At 49.9% G+C, this 22203-nt stretch overlaps 1 protein-coding gene across 1 annotated transcript in view; it reads right to left on the minus strand.

Annotated features, from left to right (window-relative positions):
• Nucleotides 1-1018: 1018 nt before the first annotated feature.
• ST8SIA2 (ST8 alpha-N-acetyl-neuraminide alpha-2,8-sialyltransferase 2) overlaps nucleotides 1019-22203 on the minus strand; it is a 69178-nt gene continuing 47993 nt past the window's right edge. The window contains exons 5-6 of the mRNA XM_077124115.1: nucleotides 21858-22151; nucleotides 1019-5533 (exon numbers count right to left, since the gene is read on the minus strand). Coding sequence (XP_076980230.1) covers nucleotides 5248-5533; nucleotides 21858-22151 — 580 coding nt within the window. The 3' untranslated portion in view covers nucleotides 1019-5247. The remainder of the gene's footprint in view (nucleotides 5534-21857; nucleotides 22152-22203) is intronic.

The following is a 22203-nucleotide window of genomic DNA, read 5'->3' on the forward strand; positions in this document are numbered from 1 at the left end:
GTAACCATGGAAACCTCCCATTGTTGTGCATGGGCTGCCAGCAAGACAGAAGCCCCTTTGTTTTCTGTGTCTCAGAGGATGGCTCAGGGTGCTCTCCGTCCTCCTCCCTTCCTGCCATCTCACAGCATTTCCCCAGGACAGACCCCAGGTACCCAAGAAGAGCTGCATATCAGTTCTCTGGGCTCTCCCTGTTTTTGGGGAGATGCCACGGGGAAGGGCCTTGGAGATGGGAAGCAAGAGGACGGGAATGAAGACGGGAAGAGATGACATCCAGCAGCGCTGGTGAGACAGGCAGGCCGGGGCAGGCTGTCGGTGTCATTGGGGGTGCTATTAAGGGCATTCATGAAGTATCACGCATGTCTGGAGGCCCATCTGAGCAGCCTCCATAAACGTCCCCGTTCCATTCATTCTGGAAGGGGAGCCTTAATTAGGCATGAAGAGATTTATCAAACAGCAGCCCTTTGGAGCCGTTGGTCTCACTGCCATCTGGACTGATGGTTTGCTGCAGCTGTGGGAATGATTTATGAGGCCCCTAAGCTCCACACCCCCCTCCCCCACCTGAAAAATTCCAATGGCTTTGTTTCCCCCCCTGCCCCCAAAAGGAGCAAGATCTTGCTTGTGCTGACGGGCACATGTGCTAGGCTTTACGTGGAGGCTCACCCTGGTAAGTGGGGGTTCCTTGTACTTGGCTTGCAGTGGAGAATGGCAGGGAAGCGCTAGCCTCTGTGAAAGTGATGCTAGCCCTGGTGCAACGGGACCTGCAGAGTTGGCTTTCAGTTTACAATGACCCATCCATGAAGATTAACTGAAAAAGCCTGGAGTGGGCAAGGGAAGACCTGCATGCAAATGCTATGGATGCCACTGATGTGCTCTGTGGCTTCACTGAACAGCTATTTGCCTCAGTTTTATGACCTTGCGATAATGATTCTTGTTTCTTCCCAACCCTCATGGTTTTCTGAGGTTCTCGTGAGATCATAGATGCAAATCACTTCACAAACCATAAAGCTCTCCACAGGTATTCAGGATTTAATTCAACACACATTTATTGAGCAACTGCCATGTGCTGTGCACCACGCCTGGCACTAAGATGGATACAGATGAATAAAACACTGTCCCTGCCCTGACGAGCTTACAATCTAAGAACGGTCATAGGACGAAGTGCACAAATAACTATAATACAAGGCAGAATATGATAAGTGCCGTGAGAAAGGTACAAATAAAGTGCTATGGTGGTTCAGCAGAGGGAGAGACCCCAGCGATGGTGGAGGGCTTCATGAAAAATGTGGTTTCTGAGTGGGCCTTGAGGGAAACAGAAGAGAAGTGTTCCAGGGCATGGGAGAGCAAGACCAAAGGCACAGAGGGAGGAAAACGCAGGTGACCTTCCAAGAATGACACTTATTCTAGTTTGAATTCTGGACTGTGTAAAGGAAGAGCAAGATCTTATTGGGTGGTCTTTAATGTCAGGATAAAGACTTGGTACTTTGGTCTGTAGGCCAGTGGAAACTTTTAAGGTGCTGGAGATAGAAATCCCTATGGATGCTCAGGATGAATTGGAAAATGTCAGCATGCATGAGGAAATCTGGGAGAAGAGACTGCTGAAATTGCCCAAGTGAGAAGAAAAGAAGGTGGGCTTAGGGCTCGTGGGAATGCGTAGCAAGGAAATACATGGAAGCAGAGTGAAAGGTGACTTTAGGATCTCAGCACGAGATGGTCGAGAGGGTCATGGGTCTTCTAACAGGAAAAGGAGAGATCGTGGGTGAAGAGCAGATGGAGGTGATAATTTGGCCTTAGTTGTGTTGAGTTTAGGGCACTGCTGGAACAGGTAGGGTTGATGTCCAGCTAGCAGTGTGCAATCTGAGCCTGCACCTGGGAAGAGATGCATGGCAGAGGTGGCAGGCAGGGGGTATAGGGATGTAAAAAAAGGGGGCGGAGCAGAGGAGCACGGAGAAGCTTACATTGTGGGGAGAAGAGAGGGAACCAATGGTCAGCTCTACCTCAACTCCTTCTCAGATCAAGGGAAGGGTATCAATAAATAAATCATATATATACAAGTAAATAAATATATAAATAAAGGAGCAAGAGGAGTTGGGAAGTAGGAGCAAAACCGTGAACATATGGCATTCTGGGTGCCAAGGGGACAGGGGTGTCCAGAGTGGTCACTGTGGAGGCAAGAAATGCAGAGAACTTCATGACGACAAGGGGGCCTTTCAACTTGGCAACAGGAAGGTCACTGGGATGCTAGATTTGGAAGGCTGGGAGGAGGAACTGAAGGCTGGGGAGAGGGGACTGAAGCATGGTGACAGCAGCAAGTGCTGAGAAGTCTTTCCAGGTGTGGTGGTAGAGGGAGAGTGAGGCAGAGGCTCAGGGCTCAGGGTGGGAGGCGTGTGTGCCAGCTGGAGGACAGAGGGGACAGAGGCAGCAGGCAGGATGACTGAGTGAATGGGGCAAATATGACTGGCAAAAGGAGGGACGCTGCTACCCCGGAAGTGGGAAGAGCAGGACGAATGGGGAGGGTCTCATTTCAGAAGGTTCACTCTTTAGTGAAGTAGGAGTCTGAAGGTGGGAGTCAGTCAGGGTCTTAAGGAAAATGGAGATAATCTGAAGGGCTTCAGAGTGGGTGAGGGAGGGAGATAGAGAAGTGAGGGCCTGCTAAGGCTGGTGGACCTCACGGGCTGTAACCACTACAATGACGGATCAGGTAATGGGTACAGGCTGTGACTCCTCGTACCCATCCAGAGCCCGCTGGCCAGTGCCAGGGTCCGCAGTGGAGCCTCATTCACATCGAGCTCTAAACAGGCAGGAAAGACTCTACCTCCCTGAGCACGTGTGTACAGATGGACAAGGATGAGGGGTGAGGGAAAGACGAGGTCCCGAAGTTGCAGCCTTGCTGCTGACAAATCCTTTGGCCTTTGTCAAAAGGCCAAAAAACTCACAGCACCCTCTGAGTGCACAGGGGATGTCCTTGTCTCCAGCCCTTCTCGGATGGAACCTGAAGGCAGGCTGGAAGGGCTCCTTCCGTTTCAGCTCCCATCAGATCCAGTTTCTCCCCGATGGGTGGGAGTGCTGCCTGGTCTGCAGCCTGAAGGACCAGCTGCAGGGCCTGACCTCTGGACGCTCCTCAGGACTCACTATGGACCGTTCTGGAATCCCAGACCTCTAATTCCGTGCCTTGGCGAATCCACCAAAGCTTTGCTGGTAATTCCACCTGTCAACCAGAGAAAACACTGCCAGCCTCAGAAATTAAATGTCTTCTAAGGTCTATGAGATCAAGATGAAAGGCTGGGGAAAAGTGTGAAAATATGATACTAATTATTTCCACTTCTCCTGATGAGTCCATACCACTCAGTTCCCTCAGAGGCCATTAGGACTTTTGCTTTGTAAAATATTCATTTTCTAATGCAAATCCCAAATCTCCGAAGCCAAGCAACAACAAGAACGACAATGAAGAACATCATGAGATGCATCCTCGCGGTCGCTGCCTTGGACTGGAGCGCTGGGTGCAGGGTGCATGGTCCTGGGTGGCCTTCCCCCACTGCCACCTGCTTCCCCTCTGCCATTAATTCAGAGCAAATGTCTGTTCCAAATTGCCACTGATTAATTATGTCCAGTTGTGTATGTTTGGAAGCAAACCTTGATTACTTTCCTTAACTCCCTTCACCTTCAAGATAATGGTTTTGTACTTATCTTTCAAATATGTTTTAAAACATTGCTATTTATCAAGCGAGGTGAGACATCTAACAAATCAAGCCAGCTAATGCTTCTCTGTGTGACCTGTGATTCCATCCCCCAAATTATTGGCATAGAGCCCAGATTTCCCTGGGAGATTAGGTCCAGTGTTCGGACACTGCATTTGGCTTTGGGTTTCAAAACCAAAGTTTTCGATGTGAATCCTAATAAGGGGGAGAAAAAAGGGTTTCTGCAAAATTCTAAAGTGATTGCACCTGTAGGGATGGGGGTAGGAGGCCATTGGAACCTCTTCCTGCAGAGCTGAAAACCTCAGCATTGGAGCTCAGTGCCTGCTTGTGTGACCATCAGGGTTCGAAAGTGACAAGTGAGTGACACTGACACAGCAGTCTGGCTGCAGAAGCCCCGCAGAGTGCACACTGCAAAAAGCAAATAAAGAAGAGCTGCTGCAGAGAAATGGGGCTGGACGCTAAGCATTCATCGGGGCCTTGCCCTCTGGGGCTTCGTGAGGCACCCAGAAAGGCAAGCGCATGTATTTTAAAAGGGATGACATTTATCTTGACAGTGCCCTTTCAAGCTTTTGCTGTGGTTTCCCTGGTGGGAGAAGGGGACAGTACCATCCCTCACGTGACATTTTTACAGGGCAGGAGGGAGGCTAGCCCCTAAAGGGAAATCCCAGGGGTCTCCTCCTCAACTGACTCAAATTGCTTTAGAGAACACCCAAGGCAAGCACCCCATTCTGGACACCCTCCTGTCTTGTACTGAGGTGAGGTGATGACCCTTCATAGGTGGTCTTGAGTTTTTGAAAACACGATTTGAGCACTACAGCTCTCTCAGTGCATGTGCCAGCTCTACCCAAGGTTCCTGATGGTACTGCCAAGCCAGAAGATGAACCGTCCATTGTGTTGGTCCTGTCCATTGCTACAGAGGCTCGTCTGGTACATACGGACCAACCCCAGTCAACCTTGAGCAGTTTCAATTCTATGTTCATGGAACAGATTCTCAGCTAGGACGTGATCCCTGCTTCTTGATTTCCTTGTGCTCCTTTGCCTTGTTGAGCCCTCCAGCCTCCCTCTCCTCCTTGCAAAGCACCTTTTTAGACTGGGTCAAGTCGTCCCCTCTGGGTCTTGGCTCACCCAGAATCCACAAGTCCCAGAGGCTCAGGGCAGCTGACAATAGGTGGCTCTCCATTCATCCATTAGCCCAAAGATCCTCCAACCTGGGAGACAGTTTGTCATCCAAAGACAAGGGACTGGCTTCTTTTCGTGTCAAGTCCTCCTGTCCCCAAAAGTGGACTGCATCTCAGTCCGATTCAGGTGGGTTCTCCTCACCTTTTTCCGGTGGCTTATCTGCCTGATGCTAGATGAACACCACACAGTTATAAATACTCAGGTCAATATATATATATGCAGGTATAGATATATATATTCTGATCACTGTTTACACTTTAACAAAGAAAACCACTAGCCTGCTTGTTCTATTGTCTGTGCCACCCCAACTCTCATCTGCCTGTGGTGTAGCTGGCAGAAAATGTGAGCCCCCGAATCCCCCAGGGCGCCCGCCTTACGTGGCCCCGTCACACTGGCCGACAGTCAGTTTCAAAGCCCCCTGCTCATGCAGGCTCTTGAGAGCCTTGAACTCCAAGGGCATGGTGTGGGGGCTGGCCTGGGAGGTGTAGCCATACTTGAGGCTGTCGTAATAGTGGTACTTGACGGGGTTCTGGTTCTGATCCAGTGGAAAGGGCCAGAAGCCATAGAGGTAGATCTGGTTGCAGAAACGTGTGGCCAGGGTGTACATCAAGAGGCCAGTGGTGGGTCTTTTGATGTGGACTTTGTTGGTCAGCCAGTATCTGGGGGAAAAAAAAAGAAGTGAGAAACGAAAAAGGAGAGGGATTAAAACCCCATATACAAACATGGGAATTACCCTTTCCAGGAGGAAGAACATTTGATCCTATCCAACAGTGCCTCCTAACACTCCAGGAAGAGTTGAGACCAGCCAAGTTTCTGATCCTGGTTTCCCATTTCCAGTCTCAGAGGACTGATAATCTCCATCTGTGAAACAACTGCACTGCCCCTTAGGCTGGGTGCTTTTAGTGGGATTCTCAAAACAAGCCAGTCGGCAGGTACAGATGCAGAGATGAGGCTCGGAGATGATAAGTGGCTTGACCAAGGTCAGGCAGGGAGAAAGAGGCAGCCCTTAAACTCAGCACTGTTGCAATCTAAAGCACAGATTGCACACTTTTGTTGTAAAGAGCCACATGGCAAATATTTCTGATGTTGCAGCCATACAACTTGTGTTCAACTTTGCCACTGAAGCACAAAAGCAGCCACAGACTGTGCATATGGGTGTGGCCAGATCTGGTCCACAGGCCATAGTTTGTAACCTCTGATAAGGCACTTGATCCTGCCACTCCAACAGGGATTTCCTTTCATGCCTCTTGAGCACTGCTGGATTTCCTTCATGTCCTTCCTGGCAGAATGCCCACCCTCTGACCCAGATTGACCGTCTGTGACCATTCCCTGGAGAGCTGAGAGGTCCCTAGACATGGTCTGCCCTGTGAGGCTGGGTTCTGCCCTTACTTGCTCCTGAAGACCTGTCACCTCAGTCTCGGAGTATCTACCTCTGAAATGAGAGTCCTTGCCTCCTAGCCTCAAAGGGTAAAGAGAGGGAGCACTGAGTAGTGGAAAGAGCAAAGTGTTAGATGGGGGTGGGGAGTTGGGTGGAGGCTTCCTGTGTTGAGTCAGGCATTGTGCTAGGTTCTTTATAACGAGTATCCTGGAGTATCTTCATCAAGAATCCATTGAAGGAGAAACCATCCAGAGGACCTGGAACTGTCCTGTCACCAGCTAGCTATATGCCTTTGAGTAAGCGACTTCTTGCAGGGCCTATTTTTCACATTTACTCAGTGATGGGGTGCAGTCCAGATGATTTCCAATATACCTTTCAAGCTTGAGCATCCCAACACCATCTAGAAGCTTCCGCAGGAGTGTGAAAACATCAATCCTGTTTGCCATCCTTCTCACTTTCCATAACTGTTCTTCTCCCACTTGGATTTGGTATTCTAACCTCTTTATTTCTAGCAAAAACTTCCACTTGACCATTAAATGCAATGAATTTGCCTTGGTGGAAAGATTTAATAATTCCTTACCACTATGTCTCTAGACATGACGCTGTCCATATTTTTCTGCCCTCAAGCATCCTCAGTGTGCTCCTATCCTGCAAACTCCCACTTGCCATTGTAAGGAAAATTCACTCCCCACCTGTGGCAAAGGCCTGTGTAGATTCTGATGTGATGATGTGACATTTTGATGCTATGAAGTGTGTGACTATAATCGAACTCATCAGTTAAATTATTAATTCATGCCAGAAGTAAAAGTATGCCCGACCCAATGTGTACCCAAAGTTGAAACTTTTTCACATTAGTCACAATATTTGTAGCTAAAAGGTGTGGGGCAGGGGGTGTGGGGTGTGGGGCAGGCTTTCTAGAAGCCCAAGCACCTTTTACTTTTGCAAAAGTTTTCTTTTTTTTTTTTACATGGGCAGGCACTGTGCAAAAGTTTTCTTAAATGAAGGGGCCCAAAAACCTTCCAGAGAGACAACCCTGAACCTGAGTCAGCCTCTAAATTAGACATGATTATCGATTCCTAATTACCACGTAATTTCAGAAACTCGTCTGATGTCTGATAGAACAAAAAGTATTTCAAGGACCTCTCCCCACTCCCAAGTCATCTGCAGGGACTGGGTGGGTTGGATCTTCTCGAGGACATCACTGATAGAGGCCAGGGTCTCAGGTGGCCGGAATCAGTGTGAATGGGATTCTCTTGGGACACCCTCCAGCCAACCACTACTATGCCCCATAAGCCTGTCAGCTGAAGGTCCTTGTCTGTGCACCTCTTCCTACCTAATCCTATCTGGGCCAAGAAACTTCCCTGTGGCTGCATTCCCCAACTGGGCATCGGGTGGAGGGTCAAAGGCCCAACAGGGGCAAACACAACACAATTCAAACACAACAGGGCAGGTGTTTGTGGACACATGGCTGACCTTCATCACGGATTCACTGTACCAGCAGTCCCCTCTGCGGTGAGAGCCCACCCCAAGTCACCCTCCACGCAGAAATCCAGCCCTTTCTCCATCTGAAGGCCTGGTTCTGGGTTGGCAGGGGCACCCAGGCATCAGCTATCCCAGCTTCGGAGAAGGGAACTCTGCCTGTGACACAGGGGAAGGACTGTGCCATGCCTGGAAGACTTCCCATGAAGCTCAAACCATTGACTGTAACTGCTTCGATCATTCCAACCGACGACATTGTGATCAGAGCTGTGATCCTGCTTCTCACCTCTGCTCTGAGCCTCTAGGTAAGGTCTAAATGTCCACTCAGAAATGACCATTTCAAACCTCTTTCTTGCACCTTCGAACCTCCCTGGTCATTAACACGGCAATTCCCATTCCCTCCCTATTGCTCCAGTGAGATCTGGAGCAACTTCAGTAACCAGCTCCTGCCATCTCCACCCAGCATGTTACACAGTGTGCTCCCCTCTGCGTCTGCTCCCTGGCCTACGCCACAGACTGCAGCCCAGGGAGGGCAAAAGAATGGACCCCGGCCCCCAGTTTGTAGGGTAGAGCCAGAGCTCCTCTCTAGGTCTTCTGATTCCAGGTCCACGTTCTCGCCCCTTCCTGATGCAGCCTCAGCAGACACATGGGCAGCCAAGGGAATGGGGCTGGTCGATCGTGATGGTTCTAGGACTATTCCACACTGCCATCTTCTTTTACCTTGGAAAACATTTAGGAGGCCTGGTGCTGGCCCAGAAGGAAGCTTGATGCTGAGGTTGGGGCTTATTAGATAAACAGCCCTTCTCTGGACCACTTCAGCACTTTATGCGCTCATCGGGGCCAAGCTGAGTTGGGCAGGATCCTTGGGGCAAAGGCAGGGAGAGTGCAAGGAGGAGAAGACTCCTATCTGAACCACAGCTGGGGTTAGATTTTCCCACACATCCTTGGCAAGGGCTCATCTACCTTGGCTTAAACATCTCCAAAAATGGGAGCTCACCTCCTGCTCTTGGCTACCCCCGCACCTTTTTAGTCTTAACTCAAGTGGCTCTCAGACCTGGTTGCACACTGGAAAAACCTGGGCAGCTTTGAAAGGAAGGACACCTGGGCTCCAGCACCAGGAATGGCCTGAACATGAGGATTTTTAAAGCCTCCCCTAGTCATTCAAATGTGCAACCCAGGCTAAGAATCCCTGCTCCAGCTGTGGTAGGTGGTTCTGCCCAAAGAACCCAAAAGTGAGATCTATTTAGAGAACAAGAGAAAGAGTAATGAACAGACATGGATTTAGGAAAATGACTGGGTCTGGAGAACTCATCTAGCCCAGTGGCTGGCAGCGGCTATAATGCAGGGAGCTGGGCGCTGGGACGCAGGTGAAGACTCCTGCACCTGGCCTCCGTGGTGGAGTGGTGGTACGGTGCCTTCTACAGAGGCAGCCAGTCTTATTGTCATGTGGGAAAACCAGTCTAGTGGTGCCAGATTTTCTGATTTTTAAAAAGAGGACATAAAATCTGGATTTTTGAATGTTAGGAACTAATTAAAATATATATATTTAAAGACACTGTAAGAGGCCAATTGGGTGGGAGTAGACTGTTGTGTGGGTGTCCCACAGGCCCTCTAGATTCCACTCTTTCAGCTTCAGAGGAAAGCATGGAGATCTAGGGGGACTCCCAAGGCCATGCAACTAGTTAGCTAGAGTTCAGATAAAATGCAGTCCTCCTGATTCCTGGGTCTCGGGCATTTTTCACCCCGTGTTGTGTAAGGGAGGCTGCTGCAGTGAGCTGGCTGCTGCTGTGGCTGACCCTGCTCAGCCACACGTGAGCACCAAACTGACATTCTCTCCCCGAGTGAATTCAGTGCCTAACACTGGCCCAATGCCATATTAGGGATTTGTGGTTTGTTTATTTTCTGGTAGTCTCGCTGCAAGGCTTTCAGAAATGAATTGCTTTTCAGACCATCAATGCTATGCCTAGCAAGGGGGAGAAAAAATGTCATCATTGGTGTAAGATGGTTCATAGGTGTGTCTGAAGGTAACACAGGTACCTGCTATCTGCTCCCTGCCTCCCCCTCCCCCTCATGACTTTCCCCAACATATCTCTTTGCTGAACTCTCTTTTCTCTCCCCAAAACTAAGTACATGCATCACGTCTTCCTGGACCTTCCCTTCATTCCATCCTCTTTTCCCCAGCCACTGAGTTCATTACCTCCACCTATTGTACACTTTGTTGCTACTGCTCCCGTGTGTATCAACGTGGCTGGTGATTCATTACTACCTGGTTTGGTCTCCCCCCTGAAACAGTATCGTGATCTTCCCAAGAGCAGGGGCCAGGCCTTTCCTTCCTTTGAATGAGGATTTGAAGGTACCTGGATCCCCGCAGGTGCTCCCCTCCCTTTCCCAGCCTCCTGAGATTGGGCTGGGGTCACATGACTGGCACATGGGTCATTTCTGGGGCAAGGTTCTTCAAAAATAGGTTCTCCCGCTTTCTCTTTCTCTGCCTTGAGAACTTCAAAGTCTCATATTAAGATGGTGGAGTCATGAGATGGAGGAATCCTAGATCCCAAGTCACTGCTGGGAAAAAAGCCCCTCCCAATGCATATTGCACTTTGCAAGAGGGAAAACTACACTTCTGTTGTGCTAAACCAATGAGATTCCAGGGTTTGTTATTTATAACAGCCTAGAATTATTTATCCTGACTTATCCTCACTTGTGCTCACCAAATATTTCATTCAAATGGAAAGAAGCAGAAAAGAAGAAAGGAGCAAGCTAGCAATGCAAGCAGCTTTCTAACTGTGGCCAGCCAGTCAGGGCTAGAAAGGCCCACCTGTCGGACCTGGTGCCCGGCTTTTCACCCAGAATCACTAACTGGGAAAGGTGTCAACAGCAAACAAGGCTCCAAAATGAATTGATAGCCCGGGGTCACGGAGGGACCCACTTATTCCCAATTCTGCCTCCGCAGGTAGACCAGAACTCCTGAGTAAAGTCTGACAGGGACACAGGGCTGCCGTCTAATGAGCAGCTTGTGAAAGAAGCTGACTGAGTTATGCAGGAACAAATCACTCTCGATCTCCTTTATGTCTTCTCAGCAGCTCTGGCCAATTTAGAGTCTGTGTGTGAGGTCAACTTGTGGAATCTTTCCTTAGGATAACAGCTGGGTGTCAAAACACTAATTAATTTTGCCTTCCCCAGTGAGGTTAGTGGGTGCATCCGGGAAGTTGTAACGACAATGCACCTTTAGTTTCCCAGTCCCGAGATTTTAATTAGAAGGCAGTAATTATTTTTCAAATTGGTTACCCCAAGTGCTGTGACGATTAAGCACTGTATTTCATGAGCACGGACAACAATAAATGAGGATTGCCAAAATCCCCTCTAAAGCACATTTGTCCCTCTGGCTGGATTCCTGGCTCTGCACATGGCAAGGGACAAAAAGTGCTTTCTCCAAGAAGCAAAAATTACTTTGCGGGATATAGCTCAGACGGTCCTTCAAGAGCAGAAATGCTTTAGAAGTGGTTGTCAAGAGCGACTTGGAGAGGCTTTGTGCAAGATCATTAGCAAAGTGGGGCTCAGAACTCTCTGACTCCCAGCACCAGCCTCTGCAGCCTCTCCTCTGCCCCCCCTTCCTAGGAAGCACCATTTAGGGCGCTGGTATGCTGGGGGATAGCTCAGGATGAAGCTACTATGATGGAGACCGGGGGTTTTTGACTTAGCATTTGGGACTGGGGTGCACAGCTAGTCAAGCCATGGGATGCTTGAGGAGGGGCCTCCACGCTCACCCACACCCATGCTCTCACTCAAGCAAGCCCGGCTAATCTCACATCTGACCACACCACTGCAAACTCTCCCCCGACGCACAGCCAGAGCCTGTGGGCTAACATACAGTTGCTCAGCCAGGCTTGGGAGTCCTTGTGATCTGGGCCTGAAGATCTCTCCAGCTGTTCTCTCCTCCCCGCCGGCCCACATGCCATGCTGCCGCAAGGAAGGCCTTTTGCTTCCAGAACACCACCACCTCCCGTGGACGCATGGCCAACAACTTCTTCCTCTGGTCTCAGCTTCAGCGTCCACTCATGGACCTCCCTGGGTGGCTCCGACGTTCCTGCCCTACCTAGCACTTATCATGCTACATGTACTTACTTATTTACTCACCTGTCTCCTCCCTTACAATTTAAAATTCAAGGAACAAAGTGGACTGACTTCCTGCTTCTTCCTCACTGTATGTTCCCACAGCCTGGCCTAGTGCATGACACCCAGTGGGTGCTGTACATATTCTTATCTAATGATGCAATCAAAGGAAACCAGCAAGCAAAGGCCAGCGCAGACTTTGGGGGCAACGTCTGAAGAGCTGAGTGAGCCCTGCCTCATTCTAAACCCTCCTCAGGCAATCGCCAGGTCTGCAAATCTAAAAGGCAGACCAAGGACATGAACCCAAAGAGACGAAGAGGACATCTGATGCTGCTGCTTGAGGGGCTTTTGCCACAGGGTAGATCCCGCAGGGCCTTGAGAGAGAGCAGAGTTCAGGCACAGCTCTCGCTTCTGTCCCCAGGGGCCCAGCAAGGCCATTTCTTAGGGATTGAAAAGTTGTAGTTAGATTCTGGAATTTAGATGGATACTAATCCAAGCAGGGAAAACATAAAATTCAACCTTTATGCATAATTAAAGGAATCCAATTTCAAACAATAATAACATACCATTTTTACTGGATTGGCAAAGATAAAAAATGCTGATACAAACAATGTTGGTGAGGTCGTGGGAAAACAGACGCTCTCGATATTGTAGGAGGGAGTGTAAATCGGTACCTATGGCTAGGGAGGGAGATTTGACAATATCTATAAAAATTAACAACGCGTGGATCTGCCTCCCGTTTTAGCAATTCTATGCCTAAAAGGCAAGGCTATGGATGCACATATGTGCGCAGGTATCAGGGCAAGGCTGACTGCTGTAGCATCGACTATATTAGCGAAAGACTTGGAAACAACCTCGAATGCCTGCTTCTGATGACATAAATCATGGTACACAGACAGCGCAGCTCGAAAGGCGGCCGAGAAGGAGAACGAGGCAATATGTGTTGATCGATATGGAATAATTTCCAGAGTTTAGCAAGGTGCTTACGTGTAAAAAGGGGGATATTTCTGGACGGACACACACACACCACACAACCAGCAGAGGAGGGCTAGCGGCCTGGAGTGGAGGCTTACTTCTTGCTGCATCCTTTTAAGCTATTTGGACTTTTCCATTTACTATGCGCACGGCTACTTTTTTTTTTCTCAAAGAACGAGGAGACAATTCATTAAAAATAAACCAATGCCGGCTGGTCTGCGGGCGGTGGAAGTTACAACTAATTGACTACAGTCGGACACAGATATCTTTGTTCCTTCTCTCTTCCCACAGCTTCGCTTGACTCGTCTTTAAAAACAAAAACAAGATAACCAATGCCAATCGCTGCCTCTGCTTTTATATCTTAGACCTCCCTCCTTTTCCTATCCATGTAACACAGGGCCACATAAGAGACTTCTAGAAAGGCAGGCCCAGTTCGCCCCACTCCCTTTGCACTGAAGGAGCCTGAGGGGAGCTGCGGAGGGTGGGGCCGCTGGCCTCAGTACCCGCCTCTGTGCTGCAATGGGCACGTGTGGGAGGAACCACAGCCCTGCTCTGGTCTCTGCCTTCATTCTTGGGCATCTTTCTCTTCCTTCCCCAGGCCTGCTGCCTGGCCCTGGGGCTTCTGCCCACCTCGGGCGGCAGCTGGGCCCGCTCTGACACCCGGGCTGGGCGGCGAGCTGGAGCGGTGCCACCCGCAGGCCCGGGCTTGGCACGCGTGGGCGCCTCATTAAGCCCCACCAGGCTGGCCCCCTCCGCCTGGGCCAGCCGCCGCCCTCCCGCCCTAGAGGCCGCCCTCGCTGTGGGTCACAGCCTCCTCCATTGTTGTAATTGAATTAGAGCCATTCACTGCCAGCTGCCCACCAGTTTCCCACTTCCCGCGGCCATCCTCAATTGCCTCAGTGTCTCCCCTGCCCTCCCTTGCCGGGCGCGGTGCCACACTGCAGGCTGGCGGAGACAGAGGCCCCCTGGAAACCTGCATGTGTGCCCAGGCCAGGGCAGGGGGCCAAAGCCCACCTCGTGGGCACTGCAGGCTGGGTGAGCTTCCTGCTCAGAGCCTCTCCTCCACACTCCCCGTCGTGAGCACCGTGACTCCAGGATTCACCAACTGTATCAGATGGACAGCAGTCCTGAGACAATGCTGTGAGTCAGGCTCTCTCCTCACAGACACATGCAATCAAAGTCTCAGAGTGGGAAGGGAGGCCATTTAACTCCCCTTGGGCTGTAGGATGTGGCTTTCCCTCTCCATGTTCCCAGTAAGTAGCATTCACAGCTGCCTGAACACCTCCAGGATTGCCGAACTCACTCCCTGTTAAAAGGCAGATGGTCTTTACTTGGGCAGTTCTTCTCCCAGTCCTGGTTCTACACCTGGAACCTCACAGGCCAAACCTGTGAGCCCCACAAGAGCAGGGACCTTCTGTTTTTGATCTGTGCACTCCTCCAGTTGGAGTCAAGTAGGTGCTTAATAAGGATTTGCTGAACAAAGAAAGAATGTTCTCACGTTCCCTGGAGCCTTCTCCTTTCCCCAAACCCTTCAACTTTTGAATTTCTCTGCCCTGGTCCCTCTCCAGGATGGTACTGAACTTGATTCTCCAAGTGGGATTTGACCATGAAGAGAAAACAAGGCCATTGCTGACCTCCCTGGCTCTGGAAGATGATACATGCCCACTGCTGTAACCTAAGATCGTGTCATCCTTTTGAGCAACTACACACCTCCTAAGATTGATGCTCTTCTTCCTTCTGTACTTGCCCAGCTGTTTTCACCTAAGTACGGAGTCCTGCATTTGTCCATACCAATTGTGTTCCTCTGAGATTAGCTCATTGCTTCAGCAGCTCATGAGATATTTGGATTCACCTTTGTGGCCCCAAATATTCGGTATCCCCCAAAGTCACACCACTGGTGAATCTGACATACAGACCCTTATGCCCTCATTTACATCACCGATAAAAATGGCGACAAGGACTGAGTCTGGTGTGAAACTCATAGAGATCTCCCCATGGTGGGCATGACTCAGTTAGTATCCTTTAAATGTCAGGGGACAATCAGAAGGGATCTACCCACGGAAGCCTTCACAAGTGGGTTCTAACCCTAGTTCCCTTCTCCTCCCCACTTGGAAAACTTACTTAACATTTCCGGAAACAACATTTTTTTATGAGCAAAATGGGGATGAAAACAGAAACTCCAAGGTTGCTCCGAGATGGAAGTTAATATTCATTCCCTTTTATTCCTCAAGGAGTTAGTCATGTCACAGTTCTCCCTGCTGTTCAAGAAATGCTTTGTCAAAGTAGCTGATTAAGTCAGGTATGAAGTGACTACACTGTCCCCCACGTCTGTCTGTCTGCCATGCTCCTTAGGAAAGGAGACCTTCCAGGGTGCCCAGGGTTTTCCAGAGAGCACATCCTGCTCTCGACGTCGGCCTCTCCATCCTTCGGTGCTCATGAGCCATTGGGCTGATCACCTTTTTGAGGTTCTGGCTTGGGGCTGACATCATCCTCATTGGTGTCCATCTTTATCCTGGGGTTAGAACATTGAAGCAAAGATCACCCATCTCCAATTCCACCTTATTTGGTGAAGATCATGGTCAGCTGCCAAGTTTTCTCCTGGAATGTTGATTGGTCTTGATTTTGTTGAGAAACTTCGTTCTTCCACTTGGGTGGGCATAAAATCACCTGGAGGACCAGTTAAAACAGAGCTTGCTGGACCCCACCCATGGGGTTTCTGACTCAGGAGGGTAGGCCTGGGAATCTGCATTTCTAACAAGTGCTCAGGTGATGCTGCCCTGGCCTGGGGACCACTTTGAGAACAACTGGTTTAGCTTAACAAGGTGGGACTGAAAGTGAGGCTACTAAAGGCCTCATTAACCTGTCCAGGTAAATGATAGGGCACTTATTATTATTATTTTTTTTCATGGGCAGGCACCAGGAATCGAACCCGGGTCTCTGGCCTTGCAGGTGAGAACTCTGCCTGCTGAGCCACTGTGGCCCAGGGCACTTTTACTGAGAAGACAGATACAGGGTAGAAGTGGAGGGGTCCATCTTCCCTCTCTCCTTGGTAGCCCTGACACCATCTGCCTCTATCTTTTTGGTTCTTCTTACTCAAAATCCAATTTTCAAAGCCCATTTTGAGTTTCTCAATACATAGATTCAGACTCATTCTGGCTTTTGTCTGTCGGATGTTCTTCTTCTGGGGTCCTTGACACTATTTGCTGGTTTTGTGTAATGGAGGGGGCAGGTGGCCATCAGGAGCAAGGTGGGAGTCCCAGATCTGTCCCTTCCCAGACTCTGCTCAAGCTACTTAGTCCCTGAGGCTCAATTTTCTCATCTATAAAAATGAGGATAATGGTAGTTTCTGATTACATGAGTAAATGCTTGTGCTGGCACACATGTATTAGCTATGGTGATACATTCCCCTCATCTATTTTCCTACAAGTCCTTCTTCAGCCTGAGTTCCCTGGAGAGTTCTCTGGAGAGCCTCCAGCCAGGCATGTGGCACTTTCTGAGTAGTAGGCCCTGGGCAAGGGACAGGAACGCTGCATGAAGGAAAGTGGCATCAGCCCTGCCTCATGGCACTTACGGCTTAATTAAATAATTGGTGAGAAGAAGTAGCCTAAAAATAGTAAAAAATGTGAGCTGCGAGACTGATTAAGTGTAGGACCTGGCCCCCACCTAGATTTCTTGATGTGAGAAGAAATGGCTTTTCACTGGCTCTGCAATGTGCCAAGTTTCAGATGGACGTGAACTAACATTGAGGTCTAGGAGAGGGAATGTTTACCGATGACTTCATTTGGTCTTCATGGCAACCCTACTTGCTACTACTAGGGTATCTCAGTTCCTCCCATGAGTGTTCAGCTTGGTGATGTTGAGTGAGCCCTTGAGGCACCTGATTGCACATGAACACGCCTGCTGTGTTACAAGCTGTGTGTGGGATCATTCAGAACACCTGCTTTTCTTCTCAAAGATGGCTTGGATGTGAAGGGGCAGCCGGGGGAGTCTGAGTAGCCAAGGCAGAGGTCAAGAGGCAGATGCCACTTGAGAACCACAACTGGGATTTCAGTAAGACTGTGCTATGCTTCTGGAGCTGGCAGGTGTTTGGTGGGACTCTGTGGTATTCTGCCCTTTCAGCTTGCCTCACCAGGTGGGAAACCTGCCCCGTGCTCTGCACAACTGCAGGGTGTCCGTGGAGTCTTGAAATGCAGCTACCCAGCCTTGGACTACCAAGCCCATTTCTCCGGAGTGGTGGCCCCCAGCTCCCTGAGATTTTTGGGCCCCAGATCCCAAACTGGATGGATGCAAACTTTTGTGGCATCCGATGCATTGTATTGGCGCCAGATAACATGGTTCAGTTACTGGTTCTGCAACTTAGTGGCTGGGAGACCTTCCACTAATCATTGAACTTGTTTGAGCATCAAGTTCCTCATTTGCAATATGAAGATACAGTGGTACCTCAAAAGTTTACTCTTCCCATAAACAGGGTGGTTACTGGGCAATAGATTTTTAAAAAAGGGCAACAAGATGATTCTGCAACCTATAGTCCATTATTTGAACTAAAAGGTGAAGAATTCATGATAGTCTAATTTAACTTAGTCCCTTGTTCTGTTAGAGAATTCTTCATCAAACTGAGTCTAAATGTACTTTCTTCTTTGCAGCTTTACTTTTTTTTTTTGGCATGAGCAGGCTCCAGGAATGGAACCTGGGTCTCTGGCATGGCAGGCATGTGACTTTACATGTTGGTCCTAGTTCTACTTCTTGAGTCTGCAGGACAAGGCTAGTCTCTTTCCCAGGTGTTAGCTCTTCAGGTGATTGACAGCAGCTGCCATAATCACAATGACCATGATTTATTGTCTGCCTACTCTGGATCAGCTTTGGAGGTAGGGAGAGTTCCCCAGGGTAGAGATGGAGAAAGCAGGACTCAGGGAGATGAGCAATCTGCTCAAGGTAGTCATGCAACTGAGCAAGTAAAAGAGCTGGGATTTGAACCCAGGTCTCCTATCTCCAAAGCACATTTTTTGATACTAGGGCACCTTGCTTCTTGCCATGTTCTTCCTTAGTCTTCTTCTCTACAAGCCCCTTGTTCTCTTCTCATGTGGCTTGGTTCTGCATCCCTTGCCAGCCTTTTCATCCTTTTGTAGTGTTGGAACTGAATCATGTCCCCTCCCCAACAAAACACATGTTCAAGTCTTACTCTGCATTCCTGTGGGTGGAAATCCATTTGTAAATAGGGCCTTTGAAAATGTCATTATTAGCTAAGGTGTGAATTCATTTGTGAATAGGGTCTTCTAAGATGCTATTTAGATGAGGCCAAATTGAATCAGGGAGGGACTTAATCCCTAAGGCTGAAGTCTTAATAAGGAGAGGAAATCTAGACAGAGACACAGATGACTGAGAGAGAGAAGTAGAAGCCAAGTGACGGAGACAGAGATGCAAGCCAAGGAATGCCAAGGATTGTGGTGCGCCATCACCAGAATGCCACGGACTAGGAGAAAGCATGGTCCATCGAGTTGGATTTCTGGCCCCCCAAACGATGCAACAATGAGATCTTGTTGTTTAATCCAAACTGTGGTGTGGTATTTGTCATAGCAGGCCTGGTAAACTAAGATAGCCTTATATGATCTCACCGTGACAGAGCCATGCCCTTCCTCTCACTGCAGACGCTGCCCACCTTTTCAATGATGCCCTCTTAGACCCCAGACCCTATGAGGTCCGTAGCCCCATGGAGGAAGAAGATCACTGGTGGAATTCTAAAGGGACAATGGTGTCCCTTTCCCTGACCTCCTCCTTCTCCTCTCCTTGATAAAAGCAGAGGCCCACCTTACCCTTCTCTCCTGTGCTATTTCTTCTCAGGAGTTCCTGCAAAAGAAGATGCTGCAACCTCAGAATTAATAATCTGTTTGTTTAAAGGGCTTATTACTGCTGCTTAATGCTATTTTGACAGATGAAAGTGAACCAATTATAGCTGGAAATAGCTCTGGCTTCACAGGTTCCTTCCAGGTGGTTACCCATCCCCTCCTGACCAGGGGACTTTCTCTCACTTTATCAAAGAGCATCCCCTCTGTTTCCCTTATCCCTCCAGACCCCCCAAAACCATCAACATAGTTTCCTCTTTCCAGGAAGAAACACTATATGAGGCATGGAGCCTAAACCCACAAGATTAGGGTTGCTGAGGTCTCTGTGACAGGGAGGATGTGTGGAGATGGTAAAGGGGAATTGACTGGTCAACCTCCAGGATGCAGGATGTGGCTCCAGGGCTCTGTGTCCATTCAGGTTCCACTCTGGCTGGCTCCATCAGCCACGAGCGTGGCTGCGTCTTAACTGAACCTCTCCAGGTCTCTGCCGGGGGAATGGTTGATGTCTGGATGCCCACTAAGGACAACTAGAATCCTTGGTGTGTGACTCAAGGGCTTCCCAGGGTCTCACCAGTTATGTTAGGGCCCAGCTGAAGAGCAACCCAATATCCCGCTGTCAGCAGGGGGTTTATACACCGGGGTTTCTCATGTTCTTAGAGCAAAATCGAGATCTGCCATGTGGTTGGATAGACAATGGGTTTGAGGCCCTGATCCCAAGCTGGGAAGTCAGAAGTGTGTGTGTGTGTGTGTGTGTGTGTGTGTGTGTGTAATAAGCATCTTATAATTATATGCCCAAGAAAGAGCTTGTTTCCTCAACAACCCCCCGCCCCATGTGGGCTTCTCCCAGCCTCTCCCATCACAGAAAATGGCATCACCATCCACCTGTTCCTCTAGTCCCAATCCTAAGGATCACTGTGGATTTTTCTCTTTCTCTCACCCCTTATGGTCCTTAAATAGAACCCATCAGCAAACTCCTGTGGCCTCTACCTTGAAATTTTATAGCAAAACCAACCAAACTGCTGCATCCCCTTGTCACCTTTCTAGTCTAAAGCACAATTATTTCTTGTGTCTGTTGCAACAGCTTCCCAACAAATATTTCTGCTCCCGTTCTTGTCTTCCGATCATTTATTCTCTACATAGCAGGAGGAGAGATCTTTTAAAGACGTAACCAGACCTTGTCCCTCACCTCCATGGTTGCTCCTCAAACTTGGAATAAAAATCCAAACACCTCGCCGCGGCCCACGAGGGCTACATGTCTTCTGGCCCCTGCCCCTTGTGCCAACATCATCGCATACCCCTTCGCCCTTTGCTCCTTGCTCACTCTGCTTCAACCACGTGCCCCTACCTCGGGGCCTTTGCATTTGAGGGTCCCTCCACCTGGAAGTTTCCTCCCCCAGATCTGGGCACGGCTGGTACCTTCTCACCACTCAAATCTGAGCTCAAACTAACATCTTCCCAGGGGAAAATTTCCTGATAGCACCATCTGAAGGTATCTTATCTGTTTACTTATCTGTCATTTGGTTGAGAGCGGGGACTTCTTTTTATTCCTGACGTGCATCACAGTGTTTAGAACAGGGTTCAATAAATGTTTACTGAATGCAGGTGTGGAGGTTTTAGAACACGTTCGCACGTTCTTTGACACTTCTCCCATTGAGGGGTGGGCTTTATGTTCCCTCCCCTAGACACTGGGCCACCTTTGTGATTGGTGTGCTGATAAGAGAAGTGACATGGGATCTTAAAAAGCAAGGCAGCTTCTGCTGCAGCCTCTGACTACCGTGTCAGCAGCCTGCCCTCAGGCCACCAGGCTGGGACGAAGCCCAGTCCAGCCCATGCAGAGAGACCACACGGAGATACCCTGAAATTACACAGAGTGGGGCGAGAGGGAGAGAGAGAGGGAGAGGGAGAAGGAGACAGCACGCGGGGTGGTCAGTCCCCAGATGCTCCCACATCCCCGTTCCAGCTCCGCCCGCCCACCAGCTGGGAACTGGGTGAGAGGCCCTATGCTGGATCACCCAGCTGAGCCTTCGCTGAATTCCTGACCAACAGTAATTGTGAGAAATAATAAAATGACTGCTGATTTTATGTCACGGTGCTGGGGAACTGTAATAGAGCGAATGAGTGCTTACTGTCCAGCTATTCTCCGGTGGTTGCTGTGGACGAGCACTAGAATCATTACTAACCAGTTTCTTGGACCAAGGGCCTGCCCGGGAGGTCCCTGCATGTCACATGGGTGCGAAGAAGCAAACGGGAGGTTGGCAATTACAACTTTGCTTGGCTGAGGCTATCGAAGAGCCTCATCTCGTGCGGGGTCGGGGAGCACGGACTTGTTCCAGGAGTAGTTTAGACCCTCCTCAGCATTCCCTCTATTCATCTTTCTGGAACTCTTCTGGAGTTAGAGACACACAGGTAACAGGAGAACCTCACTTGATTCTGATCCTCCTCAAAATTCTTCTTGGGGAGGGGATTCCAATGCCTGAACTCTTCCTACCTCCTTCCCAGTCCCTGGATGAAAGCTTCTCCTCCATCCCAGGAAGAGGACCTCGCAGACAAAACGCACCTCATCAGACCCTCTTTTGGGGACCTCAGCCCAGCCAGGCAGCTGTGCTATGCAGATAATTTCACTGGGAAGGAGAGATGTGAGAGTGATGAAGATGATGGTTGTTACGAAGGTAACATTGACTGGGCGTCTCTACTGGCATTTTGCTCATTTTTTTCTGGACATTCTAGGCATATTTATCATGCAACCTTCATAGCTTTACAATATTAGTATCAGACCATTTTACTGATGAGGAAACCAAGTTTCCGAGAGCTTAAGATGACTTGTTCCAGGGTACATGAGGCAAGGGCCACCTGATCCTGCTTCTCTTCCTCGGAAATCGCCTATCTGGGCCGGCAGGTATGGGACCCTCCAGCCATCTCCCCTCCCACCTTCTGGCATCTGCTCCCACTGAGCTCCCCACAACCTCAGGATCCTTCTCAACACAACTCTCCAGGCAGGCCCGCCCAGTGGTCAGAAGTGGCTCCCCCAATGAAACCCATCTGCCAGACCCCTTCGTTTCTCAAGAAATGAAGGTTCAGAAAAGTTAGATGACCTGCGGCGGCCATACAGCTGGCGAAGGGGTGCTCCTCCCTCTCCCCACCCCCCCGTGCTCCCACCCCGCCCCCAGCGGCACCCCGCCCTGCCCCCCGGAGGCGGCTCACCCGCGGACGGCGTGCAGCAGGCGCAGGGAGGGGTAGGCGGTGCGGACGTTGACGTGGTGCTTGAGGATGAGCTCGTTGACCCAGTCCACGCGCTCCTTGCCGCCCCTGGCCATGAAGGCCGGGATCCACAGGATGCTGCCGTTGAGGCTGTGCAGCCGCTGCAGCAGCTTCTCCCGCCATGTGGCGTTGACCAGGTCCTCAAAGGCCCGCTGGATGACCGAGGGGTTCATGGTCACCAGGTCGGTCTTGAGCCCCACGTCCCGGGCATACTCCTGCACGGGGGCCAGGTTACACCTGCCGGAAAGCGAGGCAACACGGTCCCTTTGCAGAAACCGAGACGCTGCTG

The sequence above is a fragment of the Tamandua tetradactyla genome, chromosome 12, assembly GCF_023851605.1.
Source record: "Tamandua tetradactyla isolate mTamTet1 chromosome 12, mTamTet1.pri, whole genome shotgun sequence".
In the NCBI taxonomy this organism is placed as follows: Eukaryota; Metazoa; Chordata; class Mammalia; order Pilosa; family Myrmecophagidae; genus Tamandua; species Tamandua tetradactyla.